We start from the raw sequence: 20,354 nt of genomic DNA on the forward strand, positions 1-20,354 counted from the left end.
GCATATTTTCAGAATATGAAATCACTCAGTTATCAACTGGTTAATTCAAATATGGAAACTTTCTACTGCTAGTAAACATGGACAAACAAGTCAGGTTGAAGAACTATTGCCTAAGCTGGTATAAATTCTATTTAGAGTATTGTAACTTTAAAATGTTAAAAGTATTCCCCATGGCAATCACACACAAAAATAGCCAAAGAATATAAGCAAAAGAAAATGAGAAATGACTTATATAGTACACTGAAAAAAAAGTCAACTAAACACAAAAGAAGACAGGAATGCAGAAAATGAGGGACAAAAACAGCCATAAGACATACAGATAAGAAATAGCACAATTACAGAACTCCCTTCTTATCAGTAATTACTTCAAATATAAATGGACTAAACTTTTTGGTCAAAAGTCAGAGATTGGCATTGGTAAAAACACATAACCCAACTATATGTTGTCTTAAGAGATGCACTTGAGATCCAGAGACACAAACAGGTTGAAAATAAAAAGATGGGGGGAAAAAAAGACTTTCTATGTAAATTAGGGGTGAAAGAACAAAAGCTTCATAACAATGGATTTGATGATGATTTCTTATATAGGATACCAAAGGTACAGGTAACAAATGGAACTTCATGAAAATTTTAAAATTGTATGCATCAAATGACACTGTCAACAGAGTAAAGGCAACTCTCAGAATGAAAACAAATATTTTAAAATTATATATCTGATAAGGGATTCATATCCAAACAATGTAGAGAACTTCTAAAACTTAATAACCAAACAAAAAAATGCTTCAAAACTGGGCACAGGACTTGAGTAGCCATTTCTCCAAAGAAGTTATATGAATGGCCAACAAGCACATGAAAAGATGCCCAACATCACCAACATTAGGAAAATGCAATTAAAAGCCCTGGCTGGTTTGGCTTGGTGACTAAAGCATCAGCCTGCGGACTGAAGGATCCCGGGTTCGATTCGGGTCAAGGGCATATGCCTGGTTGCAGGGCTCGATCCCCAGAGGGGGGCGTGCAGGAGGCAGCCAATCAATGATTCTCTCTCATCATTGATGTTCTATCTCTCCCTCTCCCTTCCTCTCTGAAATCAATAAAAATATATATATTTTAAAAACTACCACCTCACATTCATTAGAATGACTACTATCAAAAGAACAGAAAACAAGTGTGGTGCAGATGTGGAGAAATTGGAACCCTTGTGCACTGTTGGTGGTAATGTAAAATGATACAGCTGCTGTGGAAACCAGTATGGCAGGTCCTCAAAAAATTAAAAATATAATTAACAAAAGGAAGTCAACACACTGAAGATGGCAGAACCTAGGTCTCTGTGACATCTCTGGGCCACTGATGAACCAACCCTGGAACTGCCCCATTTCAGATCTCTTGTTCATGAAAAATAAATACTCCTTATTGTTTAATAAATATTGCCTTAAACAATATTAGTATGGTTGCGTCGCTTGCACCAAAAAGCATTCTTACTGGTTCAGTATTTTTGTTTTTCCCAAAGGTTAGGAAGTTAAGAAGGAAACTAACAGAATAAAGCATCAAAAGTTGTTCCTATGTTTGTATTTTGTTCCTATGTTTGTTCTCTTATGAATCCCAGTTGCATTTATCTTCATGCTGAGAATACTGATGAAAGCTCATCAGCTAAGGAGTTCACACTGTCAAAACCCTTTTCTGGGCTGAGTATTTCCCCTCTCCTCCAACAATACCCCAGGTGAGGGATTACAGCCAGAGTAATATAAATTTATCACCACTCTTGGCAAAAACTTAAGGCGCACATTCCAATGACAGCAAGGAAGTGGTACTACTCCCTACACGTGGACAGGAGGCACATGTACTCTAAGGCCATTCAAAATGTGCAGAAGGAACAAAAAAGCAGTCTCATGCCCTCACTTCACAGCCAAGAAAACTGAGGCCAGAACCACCAGCTCGATCCCAGCAGGAGAGGTGCCTTTCAGACCAAGTACATCAATCATTTAACTTGTTAGCACTGCAGAACCACAAGAATGGGTTTAACCAATAATGAAACTCGGCCTCCCATCTCTCAAGCAATTTACAGAGAGAGGATAAATGTTAAGTAAAATGTAAGTTCCCCTGGAGCGTCAATCAGTTCCGTTTCCAAACTGTACTGAGAGAGAGAAAGTAGAAAGGACCTAAGTCCTGGGTACATAATTGGAACACAAAAAATATTTGTTAAACTAAACTGGCTATAACAAAGCAGGGTTTTTCTCTAATACGAATAAATGCTTTCCTGGTTATCTCATTTCTCTGGGGAAACTTCATTTTGGATATTTCTCAGAGCTAAATTCAGTCTCTTCTGAAGAAGTCTGCTTCTGACTTTATATACGCTTGTTTTTATGTGTTTCACACATTCGTTTACTTTCTGTGAGAGTGAGGAGGGAATACTGAGGGCTAGGGGTAAAGAAAGAAAAAAATTGGGGGAAAATAAGCATAGACTGACCATCACTTAGACCAGCCGTGGGCAAACTATGGCCCGCGGGCCGGATCCAGCCCGTTTGAAATGAATAAAACTAAAAAAAAAAAAAAAAGACCGTACCCTTTTATGTAATGATGTTTACTTTAAATTTATATTAGTTCACACAAACACTCCATCCATGCTATTGTTCCAGCCCTCCGGTCCAGTTTAAGAACCCATTGTGGCCCTCGAGTCAAAAAGTTTGCCCACCCCTGACTTAGACACACACACACACACCACCACCACCACCACCACCACCACCACCACCACCACCATTCCACACAGAACTCAAAAATAACGTTTTAGGAAGGATATTGGTCATGAGTCCTTTGCCTTTTGGCAAGGGAATCTTCATCACTGATGCCGGCCATCAGGTACTTGAGGCCTGTGATCCAGGTGCGGGCCTCCTCGGGGTTGGAGGTGATGAGGTCCAGGGACTCCATGTGGTTGCCATGGTAGATGGTAAAGCAGCAGCTGGGGTCAAAGTTCCCCTCAGCTTGTCTGTGGAATATTTCAGACTGCCGACCCTCGGTGACTTTGTAAATGGAGTCGATAAGTACTGTGAGGCAAGTGAAATACATGACAGGTGAAGGTATGGATACAGACTAAAAAAAAGGAAAAGCAAAATCATTTTAAATTTTTAAAAGTAAGCATGAACAAGGTCATGGTCCGTGAGTTGGGGTTTTTAAGTCTAAATGTGACATACAAGCCTTGTCACTTACTGCTAGTGATGTTCTCTACATGAGACTTTACCTTCCTGGGCAGACTAGACAATGCCCTCCCAGGTATTGAGTCTGGATAGGTTGGAATTTATGATAAAATGATAGATATGCCCAGTGGGGTAAGAAGAATGGTAGAAGAGGGACCTAATAAATATGTCAAATTTACAGTTCACATATTTATGCAGGGAAAACATACAAAGACCTACAGCCAACTTCGGTGTTTTAAATATGTATGAGAAGATAAAAAAATTGAAAGGAAAAAAAGTTAGTGGTAACCAAATAGCACAGTTAAAAGTGATTGGCATTTATAGTAAGGATGCTATTAGGAGAAGTAGAGCAGGGCTGAGAGAGATGGAAAAGAACAAGGTGGCATCCCAGGGAAAGAGGCATAAAAATGCAGAAGCATAAGGCCCACCCCAGGGATGCTGAGCAGGCCGTTCATGCTGGACTGCAAAGCTCAAGAGGGGAATCCAGAGTAAAGGTTGGAGGGGTAGTAAGAGGCTAGATTGTGCAGAGCCTAGAACAATAAATGAGAGATTAGCACTATTTATGCAGTGGGGCAGCACTAAATATTTGTATCAGAGAAGCACTACAGGGAATATTATGTACTTTAAACTAAAACAATATGTTTTATTTGCTTCTTTATAGATAAGCATAAATCAGAAGAGTTGCATATCCTGTTGATTGCCCACAAACACCATCCTCTTCTCCCCTCTGCCTGAATAGCAGAGTCCCAACTTTCTTCTGGTATTCTCATGGTCCCTACATGATTCAGGAAAATGAGTATGTGCCCAGTCCCAGGGCAAATTCTGGTGGGGCTCAGCTATTGGGGTGTACCCATTCATATTTCTTACAATTGATTTAGGTGTGGGAATGCATCCCGGCTCTAACCAAGGAGACTAGGGGCAATGTGCCATGAGTGAAAGGTCTAGAAAGAGGTTCTTCTCTTCTAAAAAGGAAGTAAAAGAAGAGAAGGTTCCTTTCTGCCTCTTCACTGTTATGTCAGGTTGTGAGGCCCAGAACAGCTGAACCATTGGTTACAAAGCCAACACACCAGGGACAGAGCCAAGAGCACTCAACAAAACAGAACTAGAGACTCAGTGCCGCATACCTGGGGCCTGCCAACCTCTGGGTTTCTTGTTATGTGAGGTAATAAATTTGTTTGTCGTGTAAGCCTAATTTGGTCCACATCTTCTGTTACTTGAAGGGGAAAGCATCAGAACTAATCAAAGCAGAAAAAGCTAGCAAAATGGAAATTGGTTAGGAGACTTCGCAATAGGCCACCAGAAAGGTGATGAGACCCTGGACAAGGTTCGTGTGACAAGAGGATGGAAGGAGCAGTTGAGAGAGGCATTACAGGAGACCATGGGACTTGGTGCTGAGTAGAAGGTGTGAGAGACAGGCCTTAACGAGGAGTCAGATCAAAGCTATTTTACTTGATTTCATTAAAACAATTTTCTTAACTTATTAATCAGTCAACTGTGCTCAAAAAATGGCAAAACACTTTAACGGATCTATATTCATAACATCCTTTGGATTTATGATACCCATAAACTTTCATAGGAAAATGAAAGACCTCAGGCTATAAAATCTCATATGCCAAGTAAAATATATATACATATACATGTGTATGTGTGTGTCTGTGTGTGTGTATATAATGTCTCCAACACAGGGGAAATATTAACATTTATAGAATTCATGAACAAGAAAACTTTTATGGATTTAAATTCTCCAAATAATTTAAAAAGCAAAAATGGTTATAACTTATTCTGCCTCTCCACATCCTTTAACAGCTGAGCCCAAAACTTGCAAAAAATATTGATGGTCCAGAGGTCTGAAGCTTCCACAGAAGCCACCCAATATAACCCACATATAACTGTGTCAGGATACACAAAAAATTCAGAGATGGATCTTACTTTTTGCCTTCTCACTCTTCCTGGAGGGTCTCCATCGGAGGCGGGTCCGGTGCTCATCCAGGTAAAAGAGCCGGACGAGCCCTTTGGTCCCACGCTTCAGTTTGATCATCTGTGTCCCGGACTGCATTACACTCATGCATCTTTCAACTGCAACAGATCAAAGCACATTCAGCTCTCAGAAATGCATGTGGGTACTGGTGTTCAGAAACTTCACTGTCAAATAAAACCTGATTCACCCCTAAAGACACCCAGGACCAGAAGACAAATTTGCTACAGATACTCTAGAAAGAGTTGTTAAGCAATTTATCAGGCTTAAGCCAGGAAAAAAACCATACTTACTGAAATAAAATTGTACTTCCAGGTACACAATGCATTACTGCTGCACAAAGTCATCTTTTGTTCAAGGGGGTAACACATTGTTTTTTGGTGTGAGACTGATGACCATTTGATACTTGGATCTATATTCATAAAGCAAGGTCTCAGATTTCATGTTAGATCTTCTAAGTTCTTACATAGCCAGCTGTAAAAGCATCTTATGATAATGCCTTAAAAGGCAATCAACAGAAACATAATTGGCAAAATGTTTCAACAACTGCTGAATTGCATGATGGCTACATATGGGTTCATCTATATCTATATATATAAAAGCCTAAGCGACCATTATGACCGGTCGACTGAATGACCAGTCGACTGGTTGCTATGACGACACACTGACCACCAGGAGGCAGACACTCAATGCAGGAGCTGCCCCCTGGTGGTCAGTGCACTCCCACAGCCAACCCCCTGTAGCTGGCCAACCTCCCATGGTCCGTCCCCCGAGCCAGCCCCAATCAGCCCCCATCACTGGCCAGGCTGAGGGACCCACATGTGCACGAATTCGTGCACTGGGCCTCTAGTGTATATATATATAAAAGCCTAAGTGACCAGCCGACTGGCCGGTAGCTATGATACACAATGACCACCAGGGGGCAGATGCTCAATGCAGGAGCTGCTGAGCTGCAGTGACTTGGCAGCTGCGGTTCTCGGGTGACGCACCCAGAACCAGAGAGAAGGGAGCCGATTCCAGGGTGCAACACCTGAGGACCGCTCTGTCGCAATTCAGGACCCCTCAGGGGATGCTGGAGAGCTGGTTTTGGCCCAATCCTCATAGGCCAGGCTGAGGGACCCCACCTGCCGGAGGGACCCCACTCACTCAGAGAAAACCTCAAGCTGCACCGCCTGGGTGTGGCCAGCCAGGGAGGGACTGCGGGAGGTTGGCTCCAGGGCATGTCCCACCTGTCTCACCCAGTCCCACACCGCCGGCCACCTTCTAATTAATTTCCTTTCAATGTGCATGAATCCGTGCACCAGGGCACTAGTATTATTATATTTATGTATGTTTGCAAATAACTAAATAAATATCATTTTAAATATAATTTAAAAAATCAAGTTTTCACAATTGAACATAATTTTTTTTTTTTACTTCCCAGCATCATAACCCTCTTCCTTTCCTGCCAAAAACTTTCTGGTTATTCTTTAAGTCATTCATTTTTCCCTCCATTTTCAGTCATATGGACTGTTTAAAATTGATCTCCCCTTCAGCTCCAGGGTATCTCATCACTGTGGTTACAGTAATTGGTTCAGAAATGGGCATGTGATTGAATCTAAGACAACTGGGACTTCTGGAAAAAATGGATTTTAACCCCTCTATACCTAAATTTTGAGCCCAGGGCTTCCAGCTTCCATCTGGGATCCATGAAAAGCAAGTCTGCTTGAAACAGAACCCAAAGCTTAGCTGATAAATATGAAGGGAGAAAAATGTCGAGGTCCTGCTATTTGAGCCCTGCATCAAGCCCCTCGTGAAATTGGAGACATATCCCTGAACTATTTAGTTTCTGCTCAAATAGCTTCAATTTGAGTTTTCTGGCACTTGCAACACAGAGAATTTTAACCAATATACTCAATAATACTTCTATCTCAGCTTGAGCAAGCTAATTAACCTGTCAAGTTCTGATTCTACCTCTAGGATTTTATGAGGCTAAACTGAAAGTTGCTAACTTCCAGAGATAGAATCTAGTGACAGCTCCTCTAACGAAAACCCTTGTTGAACTAAAAGGAAGGCTTATCCTAAAAGAAGGGGCCTGGTGTATAAGAGAGGGAAATAAGGATCTAGACATAAAAGATGTGTTGATGAATTAAACTGCAAGGATTTTCCAAATAGAGAATAACTTGGTGATTGAATTCTGGTAATATCCAAATAGCTTCTTGTACAAGTGAAAGCTATCATTTAATTCTCTCTGCTTTGAGATGAACCTTGTAAGAAGAGGCCATTGGTGTTGCCTGTTTCCCCGTCACTGGTAACTGGAAATACTCTTTTCCCATTTCATGTACCTTTGGTGGCCTGTCAATCACCCAACTAAGATATGTGCACCTGACTTAAGCTTCCAACAAATCTGTCTCCCTCCACGGGAGCAGAGCACTGAATAAAAACAGCACTGAGCCGTTGCAGTGGCCAAGACTTAAGAGATGCTCCTGGCTGGCCGCTCCAACATGCCACAGTTGTCAGAGTTATTCTTCCTGAGGGTGACAAATTATTCCATTTTCCCCTTGATTCTGCAACTATGCAATACTCCTCCAAATGTTCTTTTATCATATCAGCCAGAAACAGCTTTTACTTCATCAACAAATACACAGGCACATATATAACCCTTAGAGCACTAGAAGCATCTAGCTGAGTACCCACAAACAGTACGATGTTAGAAAGAGATCAAAGAAACACAGTAAATAAACTTTAACAACATTTTAGACTTCAACTTTGCTGGCTGAGTATCTTATCTTTACTAAGAAAGATAATTTGACCCCAAAGCTTAACACTGCATGTGCAAGGTACTCATTACAGGGCCTATAACCAACATTCACTATATCCTCCACAAAGAACCTTTCTTCACCCCAAAAATTAAGGGAGAACAGCATAAAGTTAAGTACGATTTTAAGAACTGATATTACAAGGGGAGGGAAATGTAGCTTGCTCTTACTCGCCTTACCTGACATATCAAATATCCAAGTAATAAAAATAATGCTTCTTAAAATGTTTACTTTGAAGCACAGAGCAAAATTTAAGATTTAGTTTCACGCTAGTAAATTTACCCACCACTGAGCACCATTCAGTTAGGTAATGAGAGCCACGAATTTCAATTCTTGACAGTCACATTAACCATCTCATACCAGTAATTAAAGGGGGAACAGAAGAGAGTATGTCATCATATCAAGATAAAATCAAATCAAAGTAACCAAGCCAAAACACCCAAAAAACTCTATTAGAATGTCAATAAACAGATGTTCACAGAGCAACTCCTTGTTCTAGGCACAGGGCTATGTAATGAGGGAAAGCAAAAAGCAAGAAGACTTCTCTTCACCTTAAAGAGGTCAAATTTTAAGAGAATGAAGCATCTAAAGAGACTATTATGGTAGTTCAGAGCTGTGGTTAAGAACACCAAGTTTGGATCTAGACAGCCTGGGGTAGAACTCCAGGTCTGCCACTTAGTAGCTGTATGATGCTGGGCAAGATTTTTAATCCCTCTGTGTCTCCATTTGCTTATCTATAAAACGGGGGATAATATTCTTTACCTCTTGAGTTGCTGTTAATTGAATGAGTTCATTCAAGTGGAGTACTGAAAATGGTACCTGGCATATCATAAACACTATTAGTGGTAGTTATTATTATGGTTTTATTATTGAAATATTTTTAAAATAAATGCCAGTCAGAAGTAAAGACAGGAATACTATGGGGGTCTATAGAAAAAGGAGTCTACAGTGAGCTGGAATGGGGAGAAGTATGGTAATAAAACAGAATCAGTGAAGACTTGGGGGCAGGAAAGAGGAGAGGTATGATCAAAGGGTAGGGAAAGACGGGCCTCCATCTTTGAAAGAGTGACTCAAAGGGCATTGACAGGATATATGAATCCATGGGCCGGATAAGACTGGACTGTAGAGGGTTAGAGGTGCTGGATTAACATTTTAAGCCATTGGCAATGAGAGATTCACTAGATATTTCTGAGCAAAGGAGTGACAGGATAAAAGACATAATTTAGGAATGTATGTCTTTGGGGAGAGAGAATAAAATAAATTGTTTAAACCAGAGTAAAGAATTTGAAGTAACTGAACCATCACAGATCTATAAAGCAAGGACTACACATCCATAGACTGCCCACATACCTGACAGTCCCTCTGCTTTGCTCACACTGCCTTTCGTTCCCCTTCCTTTCCACAGTACCATTTCTTTTCCCTGAAATGGAATTGCTATGGCTACAATATCTCGACAATTTAACAGGAAAAACACAGTGATATAAATGAATAATCAGTTACTTGAGCTAATAAATACCACCTACCACTTAGTAAATACCATCCAGAAAAACAAAACATTTTAGAAAATGGGATACAATCCCTTAGAGAAGGAGTATGTTTACACAATATATTGCTGTAAATATCCACTAGCTTCACATTTATCCCACCAACTCAGCCATGGGCTAAGACTCTAGCACAGCTGTGGGCAAACTACGGCCCACGGGCCGGATCCGGCCCATTTGAAATGAATAAAACTAAAAAAAAAAAAAAGACCGTACCCTTTTATGTAATGATGTTTACTTTGAATTTATATTAGTTCACACAAACACTCCATCCATGCTTTTGTTCTGGCCCTCCGGTCCAGTTTAAGAACCCATTGTGGCCCTCGAGTCAAAAAGTTTGCCCACCCCTGCCCTAGCACCATCCAGTAGAGTGGGCAAGCATACATGATCAAAATGTCCTTGCGAGCTAGGCTTTGAAACAATACGCTGCCTAAATTGTTTATGTAGCTGCTTTCCACTTTCTCCGTGATCTTTCCCTGTCACACAGAAAAGCCATTTGGTTAGAGTCAAATTGAAAAATCAAGTCCAATGGAGTCCTGAGAGTCATTCTAGCCCACTTCTCCCTGCCTCAAACAGTCCATTGAGTTGTCCAGTTAACCAGAGAAAGAAAACCCTCAAATCATTCCTTGTAATTCATCCCAGTAGTTAATGATCACCAATGTTGGAGACAAAATATTCTTCCAGAGTCCTCTAAATCACTTGTGTCAGCATAAGCCAATTTCTTCATGCTCTGCCTTCAGTAGAGGAATTAACAGGGGTTACTACCCCCCTTAAAAGTCATTCTCCAACCATTCTGGGCCGGTCAATTCCATTAAATGGGATGAGAAACAAAGGAACAAAGAAGGAGTTCCGGAAGCAGGTCCACAAGGACAGAGTCCCAGTGGCTTGGAATGGAATGCCCTCATCACACACATTTCCAGTGCTGGAAAGTGTCTGGGGAAAGTCTGCAAACGTGGGCTATAAATTCAGGCAGCTACCAACACCTGCATAATCCCTTTGAGCCCACGTCATTCTCCCTATGATAGCCTTAATATTTTTAGAAAACACGTTATGTGAATACAATGCAGCAACGTTCAAGAATATTAAGGGAGAAATGCCCATCAACCCATCACATAATACACATATTGTTTTGGTCTATTATGGTCCAGATCTTAATATGTACACAATTTGACACACTGGTTGCAATCATGATACTTTAGCCATTGGGCCCTCTGCTTTATTTCATTTGCATTATAAACAGTTTTCCATGTTTCTACACAGTCTTGATAATTATCATTTTAATGGCTGCCTTATAGTATAGTATAAATATTTAAAGAGCAGAAGAGATGAGTAGAGAACTATATTCTAACTTTATTACATAATTAGAGTTTAAAACTTAACAGAGTCTCATCTGTAAAATGAAAGGGCTAACAAAGTGGTCTGCAAAGTCCTTTAGAATTCAACTCCCTATCAGGATTAAATCAATCATTTTGCTCCAGTTTAAAATAAGCAAATTTCCTTAGGGGCTATCAGTTCAACAAATCCTTCAAGTAGAAAATACTGTAAATCTATACTAATAAAAGGGTAATATGCTAATTAGACCAGGTCGACAGGCCATCTTCCGGACATCCAACTTCCTTCTGGACAAAGCCATGATGGTGGGGGCTGAGGCAGAGGGAGTTAGGTATGATCAGCCCGGCAGGGGAGAGTTATTGGGGGTGACCAGGCCAGCAGTGGAGGGCAGTTGGGGGCATTAGGCAGGCAGGCAGGTGAGTAGTTAGGAGCCAGTGGTCCTGGATTTTGAGAGGGATGTCCCGGATTGGAGAGGGTGCAGGCTGGGCTGAGGGACCACCATCCCTTCCCCCATGCACGAATTTCATGCACTGGGCCTCTAGAGTGTGTGTGTGTGTATCTATTATAATAAAATCATGTGTCTGTGTGTGTGTATATATCTATAATAATAAAAGCATAATATGCTAATTAGACCAGACGTCCTTCTGGATGAAGATGAGGCAGGCGGGGGCCGGGGCAGAGGAGGCCCAGGCAGAGGCAGCAGAGGTCCCCGGCCTTGGCGGCAGCGGGGGCCAAGCACCTTGCATGAATTTTGTGCATTGGGCTATATATATATATATATATTTGTGATATGAAGTATCCTAATACAAAGTATGTATCCTTTGGGGAGAGATTCCCAACATTTCCACTATGTATATAGGATATCAAGAGGTTCAATTCTTTCACCCATGTTTGAAGCAGAGATAGTCACAGTCTGTTAGGAATGCCAAACATGCCATCCAATGCTGATTTTTATAGCAGCTTTAAGGTATACGTTATATACGCTAACATTGACCTGTCTTAAACGTACAGTTCAATAGCTTTAGTGTATTTACAGTTATGTGGTGATCTAATTTTAGAACAGTTCCATCACCCTAGCTCTATGCTTTAAAAAGCCAAGATGCAAAATCATCTCCAACAGTAATAAGCACAGCTGGTACCCTGCTCCTTCTCTGCTGGAAAGGTCACCTGGAGACTGGGCTGCAATATAGGGCTACAGCCATGCCTGCGTTAGGCCACACAAGAATATCACTTGCACTTTCTTGTGAACACACCTATCACCAAACTGTTTATTAGCAGGCAAAACAAATGTGCACATCATCTGCAAGGGTGTCTTTTCAGCAAAACGGTTCATGAAAAAATGTGCATTGATTTCTTGCCAGCTTCCACCGATCAGAGTAAATCTGAGTGACTGAAAGAAATTAGTTTCTGAAAACAATTTCATTTCCAGTGGAAAAAGGTGTCAAATGATACAGGTAATGTTTCTCTCAGAGGAAGGGAAGGGAGAGTTCCTAAAATCACCAGAGAAGTAAAGGGCATGTGTAATTCTCAGCACAGACCAAAAACAGATTCGAGGCCTGGTACACAATGAATATAAGATACCTTGCTGAGGGCAGTGCAGCAGGAGGGGTCAGCCCACAGACTCAGGGCCAGAGAGAGGGGAGCAAAAGGCAGTTCTGGTTATTCCCTCCACCTAAAATTGCATTTTCCTCCGAGTTCTGAGTCCATAAAACAACTGACCTGCATCCCGTTAATGTTTTATCTTTCAGGAAGACAAAATTCCTGTTCATCCAAAAGCCTTTAAGAATAACTTAAAAGAAAAAAAAACCTGATTCGCATCTGGACATTTTACTATGGACATGAATGTTTTGGATGACATTTATATAAAATATAACTGTTCTTCAAAGGAAATGGCTTCACCTGAAAAGCTCTCCCTCACCAATAGTCGGGCTTTAAAGTCAAGTAATATCAGCTTAGGAATAAATGTGTTTCCAAACAACCAGGGAAAACTCCACTCTTATTAAGTCAAGATTCTTCCCAGTGAAGAGCAAACAATGTAGAGATCACTGGTTTTTTTATGCCACTGCTTAAATCACTCCCATGGCAAAGATAAGATTATTTGAAAAGGTTTTAGAAACTAATTGGTTAGCAGTAACATTTTGGAACTTGTTTGCAAACCTATAGGCACACAGTCAACGGAGGTACATTTGGGGGAATTTAAGTCAGAGTGAAAGAAATTAATCAGTAATTTTTAAAATGTCAGAACCTTTTTTCTATTTTACTAAAGCCGTACATAACACTTTTGTTTTTTAATGAAACCTATATTATATTCAACAATTGTTTCTGTTCCATAATTGTTAGCTCTGGGAAACAAATGAAATACAAATAAGAATTCATAACAATACAGTTTCGTTGGTTTTATTTAACGTCATCTCATTGGGGAAGGGGACATGAATTTAAAAATTTTAAATTTAGTTTCATCTAATATGTAAAGAGTTTTCTACTTCAACATAAGAGCAGAAATGACAATGTCATCAACATTCCGCAATGTGGTTTGTTATTTTTTAAAAATCCTTTAAAACAAACAAATCAAGAACAGACTCAGCAGCAGAGGAATAACCGATGGTTGGTAGAGGAAATGGGGCTGAGGGAGGAGTGAAAAAGGGAAATAAGGGGTACAAGCTTCCAGCTATAAACCATGGAGATGGAGTGTACAGCACAGGGAAAATAGTCAATATGCTATAATAACTTTACACAGTGACAGATGGTTACTAGGCTTGCAGTGATTACATCATAAGGTATATAAATATTGAATCACCATGTTATATGCCTGAAACTGATATAACATTATATGTCAACTATACTTTAATTTAAAAAAGTTAAATAAAATTTTTTAAAAATAAAATTCATACATGTGTAAAATATACATACCTCAGATCCTATTTCATCATTTTTTCAGTAATATGACATTGGACTAAATATTTGGGGCAAAATCCCCAAGCCACATTAAGTACTGGCCTTTATTTATAGAGTACCTTGTCATCTAACAAGTCTATTTCATAGTTTGCCACCCTGGCTGTACATCATAATCAACTGGGGACCTTCCTAAAGTGTTGATCACAAAGCCCCACTACAGAGCAATTAAATCAACATCTGTTGGGATGGGTCTGGGGTGGGCATCTGTTTTATTTTATTACTAGAGGTCTGGTGCACAAAATTCATGCACGGGAGGGAGGGTCCCTCAGCCCAGCCTGCACCCTCTCCAATCCGGGACCCCTCAGGGGATACTCAACTGCCAGTTTAAGCCCGATCCCTGCATGATCAGGTCTAAACCGGCGGTCGGACATCCCTCTTGCAATCCGGGACTGCTGGCTCCTAACTGCTTGCCTCCCTGCCTGTCTGATCGCCCCTAACCACCTCTGCCTGCCGGCCTGAATGCCCCTAACTGCTCCCCTGCCTGCCAGCCTGATCACCCCTAACTGCCTCTGCCTGATGGCCTGATTGCCCCGTAACTGCTCTCCCCTGCTGGTCTGATCGCCCCTAACTGCTCTCTCATGCCAACCTGATCACCCCCTAACTCCTCTCCCCTGCTGGCCTGATCGCCCCCTATCTGCTCTCCCCTGCTGACCTGATTGCCCACACCCTAACTGCTCTCCCCTGCTGGCCTGATTGCCCCTAACTGCCTCTGCCTCAGCCCCTGCCACCATGGCTTTGTTCAGTTTAATTAGCATATTACCCTTTTATTAGTATAGATGCTTCCCAGGGAGTCTACTGTATACCTAGAGTTAAAATTATTGACATATATATTATGTGGCTTATTCTCTTAAGATCTCTGAAGTTAGTAAAATAATTAATTGTCTCTGTAGAGCAGATGAGCAAAGAACTTGGCTGAGGTCATAAAGCTAGTAAGTGGCAAAGTCAGCTGTGAAAGTAGGTGCCCTGAATCCCGGGCAATTCTCTCCATTTCACTATGTGTAATGTCTGCCTGCAGGTCCTGTCTGGGCCAGTAACTGGCTGATCACTGATAAGTCCTTTAAACAGCCTTGACTGCAATTTTCTGAAAATAAAGAATCTGTTTGCTAGTTCCTAAGACCTTTCTTGCCATGCACTGGGACTCTATAATATACCAGGTCTAGCTTTTGGAAATTTTATGTATCATAATGATACTAGGGGTGGGATACAAAACATATGAACAATAAGGACTTGGGCAGGGGAAGAAGTGGGTGCTCAAAGATTAGGTGAACTCCAGAGGAGACAGAATTTGAGCCTGACCCTTGAAGATCATAATAAGAATACTTAGTAGATTTTTTTAAATTGTTCTTATTCTAGGGTTGTGTACATTTTTTTATCCTCAGAGGATATGATTATTTACAATGAATTATAACTTCACACCTGTTGGAGTGGCCGTTATCAACAAGACAAGCAGTAACAAGTGTTGGAGAGGTTGTGGAGCAAAGGGAACTTTCATTCACTGCTGGTGGGAATGGAGACTGGTACAACCACAATGGAAAGCAGTGACGTGATTCCTCAAAAAATTAAGAATAGAGCCCAGCCGGGATGACTCAGGGATTGAGCGTCAACCTATGAACCAAGAGGTCATGGTTCAATTCCCAGTCAGGGCACATGCCCAGGTTGTGGGCTCAATCCCCAGTGTAGGCCATGCAGGAGGCAGCCAATCAATGATTCTCTCTCATCATTGATGTTTCTCGCTCTCACTTTCACTCTCTCTCCCTCTCCTTTCCCCTCTGAAATTAATAAAAATACATTTAAAAAACTAAGAATAGCTCTACCATATGACCCAGCAATCCCTCTCCTGGGTATATACCCGAAAAACTTGAAAACATATATTCGCAAATATATATGCTCCCCTATGTTCATTGCAGCATTATTCACAGAGGCCAAGACATGGAAACAACCAATGGGTTCCACGATAGAGGACTTGATAAAGAAGATGTGTTACATAAATATACACAATGGAATACTACTCGGCCATAAGAAAGGATGAAATATTGCCATTTGTAACAACATGAATGGACCCTGAGAATATTATGCTAGGTGAAATAAGTCAGTCAGAAAAAGCTAAGAACCATATGATTTCACTCATATGTGGGACATAAAACTGAAACTCGTGAACACAAACAACAGTGTGGTGGCTGCCAGAAGGAAGCAAGTAGGGAGTGAAGGGGGTCCTAATATATGGTGATTGGAGAAGATCTGACTTTGGGTGGTGGGCACACAGTGCAATATACAGATCTTGCAACAGAAACCACACCTGAAACCTATATGATCATATTAATCAATGTCAGCCTAATAAATTTAATTTTAAAAATAGAGAAAAAATAAAATGAATTTAAAATACTCTGTTCACCACATTAAAAATTATACCTTAATGTTTATTTTTATCCTATATAATACAGGCTAATATGCAAATTGACCAAACAGCAGAACAACCAGTCGCTATGATGTGCACTGACCACCAGGGGGCAGACGCTCAATGCAGGAGCGTCCCCCTGGTGATCAGTGCACTCCCACAGGGGGAGAGCCGCTCAGCCAGCCCCTGAGCTGGGCTCACAGCTGGCAAGTGCAGCGACGGTGGTGGCAGGAGCCTCTCCCCTCTCTACAGCAGCACTAAGGATGTCCGAATGACAGCTCCTGGACTGCAAGAGGGCACAGGCTGGGCTGAGGGACCCTCCCTTTTCCCCAAGTGCACGAATTTCATTCACCGGGCCTCTAGTTAAGGTATAATTTTCTACACAGTCTTAATAATTACAATTTTAATGGCTATGTTTCATTTATTGCTTACTCCTAATCTTGGCTGTTTCTTGGATGACATTGGGCAAGGGCAATTTATTTGGCTATATGAATAAGGTTTAACCTTCCCTAAAACCAGTAAAATATTTTCTCTTAGTTCTATATGATACAAAAAGTATTTTTACTGAGCAAGTTTTTTTAAAGTTTACCATACCACACGTTAATTTTAAAGTACTGGCTTATTTTTGATTGCTGGTTGGGGAGTGTACATTATTGATAGGAGGCAAAAGTTGAATGCAATCCTTGGACAAATCTAATTTCTCCTACGGCAGCAACTGGACCCCAATCTTGGCTTTCTTTAGAGTATAGACTCCTAGACCACTTCTCCAGATATCCTTGCTGCTTAAGAATCTGCATTTAAAAGCTCTTCCTGGTAATTCTGAGGCATGCTTAAGTTTGCAGACCACACCTCCAGACACCATTACACCTTCCCTACTTAGTATGTGGTCATTGGGAGCCAGCCAGTTTCCTTCATTGGACCTTAATTCAGAGTCACTTGAATGACAGAAGCAAAGGCTTATTGCTCAGTTGCATGTTAGGACATTAGCTCAAGGTCTCACCCCATACTTATAAAATGTTAAATATCCCAGTTAAGTATCCCAGTGAGGATTAAAAGATGAAATGTTGATGGTCAGATAATCATTATTGCTTGTTTCTCTATAATCTCTTGTTCCGTTGTGGGCTGCTCAATACCTCACAATTTTAGATGTGTCCTGACTTGTACACAGGTGCTTCCTTAGTTTTGAGCCTTAATGACAAATAGCATTTTATCTGACCTCACCCACACCCCATCTAGACTCATGTCTTTGAAAAGAAAGATACCTCTATAGCAGCGATTTTCAACTGGTGTGTTGCAAAACCTGACTATTTAGTCAGGGGCACTGGCCTCATTTCCCTTAGATTGTCAAATTTTTTAAAATGATGACAGCCAACACAACAATAGCTGTCCGATGTGAATGGGTCAAAATTATAACTATGTTTTGTAATATCAACAAAAAATATCTTTGTGCGTGTACCACAGAATTTCCGTAATTAGTTTATGTGTGTCATGAGATGAAAAAGGTTGAAAATCACTGCTCTATAAAATACCTATCCAGTGTGCTACATACATTGACATAAAATAAGTATTTATTGAGGTAGTTATTATCTCATTCATTTCTTAAATTAACTGTGCACACTTCCTACCTGAGTTTAATTGCATTTTAAAAAAGAATACCTGTTCTATATTCCTAAAATTCATTTGCAGAATGCCTATTCTGTATTCCAAAAATTCATAAGCTCCCAGCAGTTCCCAGTTCTTACACCCAAACTCTTACTTCCTCCACCAACTATTGTTTTATAGTTTCCTTGCATTATTATAGTGTCTCTGTTACTGGTTTTAAGAGCTTGTTTATGACTGAAGATGTTAACCATTTCTCATGCATTGCAAATGAAATACCATGTTTTTTGTTACTATTTTACTCTGGTGTTTCAGTTTTTGGTTGTATCAAACTTGTGCGTTAAATGTAATGATGTTCCATTTAATAATAATAATAATAATAATAATATTTTTTTAATTTAAAAAAATAGAGGGAGGGCAGGAGTCAAGAAAGCTTAACTGATTTCATGTAAACTGTCCTAATTTTATCCATTCAGGTTTCACTTTGGTGCCTTTTTTATATTTTTTTTATTGTTGATAGTATTACAGATGTCTCCCATTCCCCCCCTTTACTCCTCTCCTTCCAGCCCGTACCCACCCACCCCCAGTCTTCACGCCCCTATTGCCCGTGTCCATGGACTATGCATATACGGATATAAGTTCTTTGGTTTCTCTCTTGTGTGTCTTTAAGGCTCTCGATCTAAGAGTCAATTAACAGAAAATGGAAGAAGTGATCACATTTTCTCCAGAAAACAAGTGCCTCTCCACCCACAGGCCTGCGATGCTCTCAGCCACTGGTCTCCCAGGCTGAAGATTGCAGAGCCCACCTGCTGGGTGAGCAGGCCTGGTACCTGCCACCCACAGCCAATTGGAAATCCACTTGTGTGGCATTTAAAAAGCAGGCACCTTATTTCTGTGGCCGGTGTTTCTGAGGGAAAAAAGAATCCATGCTAAAAAGGAAAAAATATTTCCATGTGGTAAGGAAAGTGCCTGGGAGAATCCCCTCAGGTTTATTTTTCAAAAATCATTTGTCCTCACCCAGACCCTGGCCCTAATATTACAAGGTTCCCTTTTAAAAATGTAATATCACATAAACATCACTAAGTAACCAAGCATTCATCACAGCTAATGTGTGGCATTTTGATTGGAGTTACTATCCCAAATCACTGCACTATAGATCTTAAAATCATTTTTAAGTAAAAGAAAATCTAAAAATGGGAGAAAGATAAAAAAAAAAAAACTGAAAATTTCTTTTAAACCACATTTGCATATATAATCAGAACAGATGTGCTATAAAGTTTTCTAAACAGTCAATCCCAGAGAAAAGGCCTGCATTAAACCATAGTTGCCTGGACATAAGATTTCTTGAGTCTCTCTGCATTCAGAAATAATTAGACTAACCCACACACGTGCACATGAACACAGGCATTCACACACTTCTTCAGCAGAACCGGGCTGACCATTGAGCAAGAATAAACTTGCTGAGCCGTGTAATTAACCTGTGGTTGGTGGGGTATTTCAAGTAAGTCATTGGAAACATACAAGAATTGATGAGGGATAGAAAAAAAATGTCTTGGAGGACAGGAGAGTGTTAGGGAAGAAGCAAAAGAGAATAGAAAATATTAAACACAGTGCCAAAGACAAGATGGAGCAACTGGAAGTAAAAGTTTAGATGGTGAGGAAGAGAGTCAGTAATAAAGACACAAAATATAAGAAAGAGCTGTGATTCCAGGAAAAAAAAGTAGGAGGTAGGTAGGAAAGGTGACAAACACCTGTCAGCCATGTCAATATCAGAAACACAGGACACTAGGAGAGTCATATGACACTGATAGGTCAGTGAAATGCAGGGCGTATCGTCCCAAAGAAAGCAAACACCCCACTGGTGTGCAGCCTTCCCAGGATGCCCTGGGCCACAACATTCAGTACAGGAGTGAACAACATAGAGGCCCTCATCATTTTGTCTCCCAGTGTGTTTAATCTGTACGTAGAACATGTCATCGACAAAAACTGGGCTAGACTCAGAGGAAGGAGTGACACTTGGTGGAAGAAACATCAATAACAAGAGATGCAGAAAGTGGCCATCTTTAAACATCTTACTGGCAGAAAGTGGCCATGATTGAAACAACTTCTGGATAAAAATGAAAGAAGAGGTGCTGAAGCAGGACTGCATTTGAACATCAAGAAGACAAGAATCATGACTACGGAAGAAACACACGAATTTTAACAGAGGCAATAAAGACAGTGAAATTGTTAGAGATGTTGCTTACTTATCTCGATTCAGTCGTCGTTTCAAATGAAGACTGCAGCTAAGAACTCAGGAAAAGGCTGAGACTCGGAAGGGCAGCCAGGGAAGAATTAGAAAAAATCACCAAGAGCAAAGCTGTGTCATGAGAGACCAAGGCTAAGATCATCCACACCCTCGTTTCTCGATTACTATGTGCAAATGTGAAAGGTGAACAGTGGAGAAGTCAAATGGGGGGTGGAGGGGGGAAATGATGCACCTGAAATATGGTTCAGGGGAAAAGGGGACATATGTCATACTTTCAACAATAAAGAATTAAAGAAAAAGAAAGAAAGAAATATGATGCGGGA

General features: G+C 40.7%; 1 protein-coding gene across 1 annotated transcript in view; it reads right to left on the reverse strand.

Moving 5' to 3' along the window:
* The window catches only part of PLCH1 (phospholipase C eta 1), a 174,146-nt gene that overhangs the window by 59,367 nt on the left and 94,425 nt on the right, over window positions 1-20,354 (reverse strand). The window contains exons 3-4 of the mRNA XM_059686861.1: window positions 5,118-5,264; window positions 2,795-3,038 (exon numbers count right to left, since the gene is read on the reverse strand). Of these exons, the coding sequence (XP_059542844.1) occupies window positions 2,795-3,038; window positions 5,118-5,264 (391 nt within the window). The remainder of the gene's footprint in view (window positions 1-2,794; window positions 3,039-5,117; window positions 5,265-20,354) is intronic.

The sequence above is a fragment of the Myotis daubentonii genome, chromosome 3 (genome assembly GCF_963259705.1).
Source record: "Myotis daubentonii chromosome 3, mMyoDau2.1, whole genome shotgun sequence".
NCBI lineage: Eukaryota > Metazoa > Chordata > Mammalia > Chiroptera > Vespertilionidae > Myotis > Myotis daubentonii.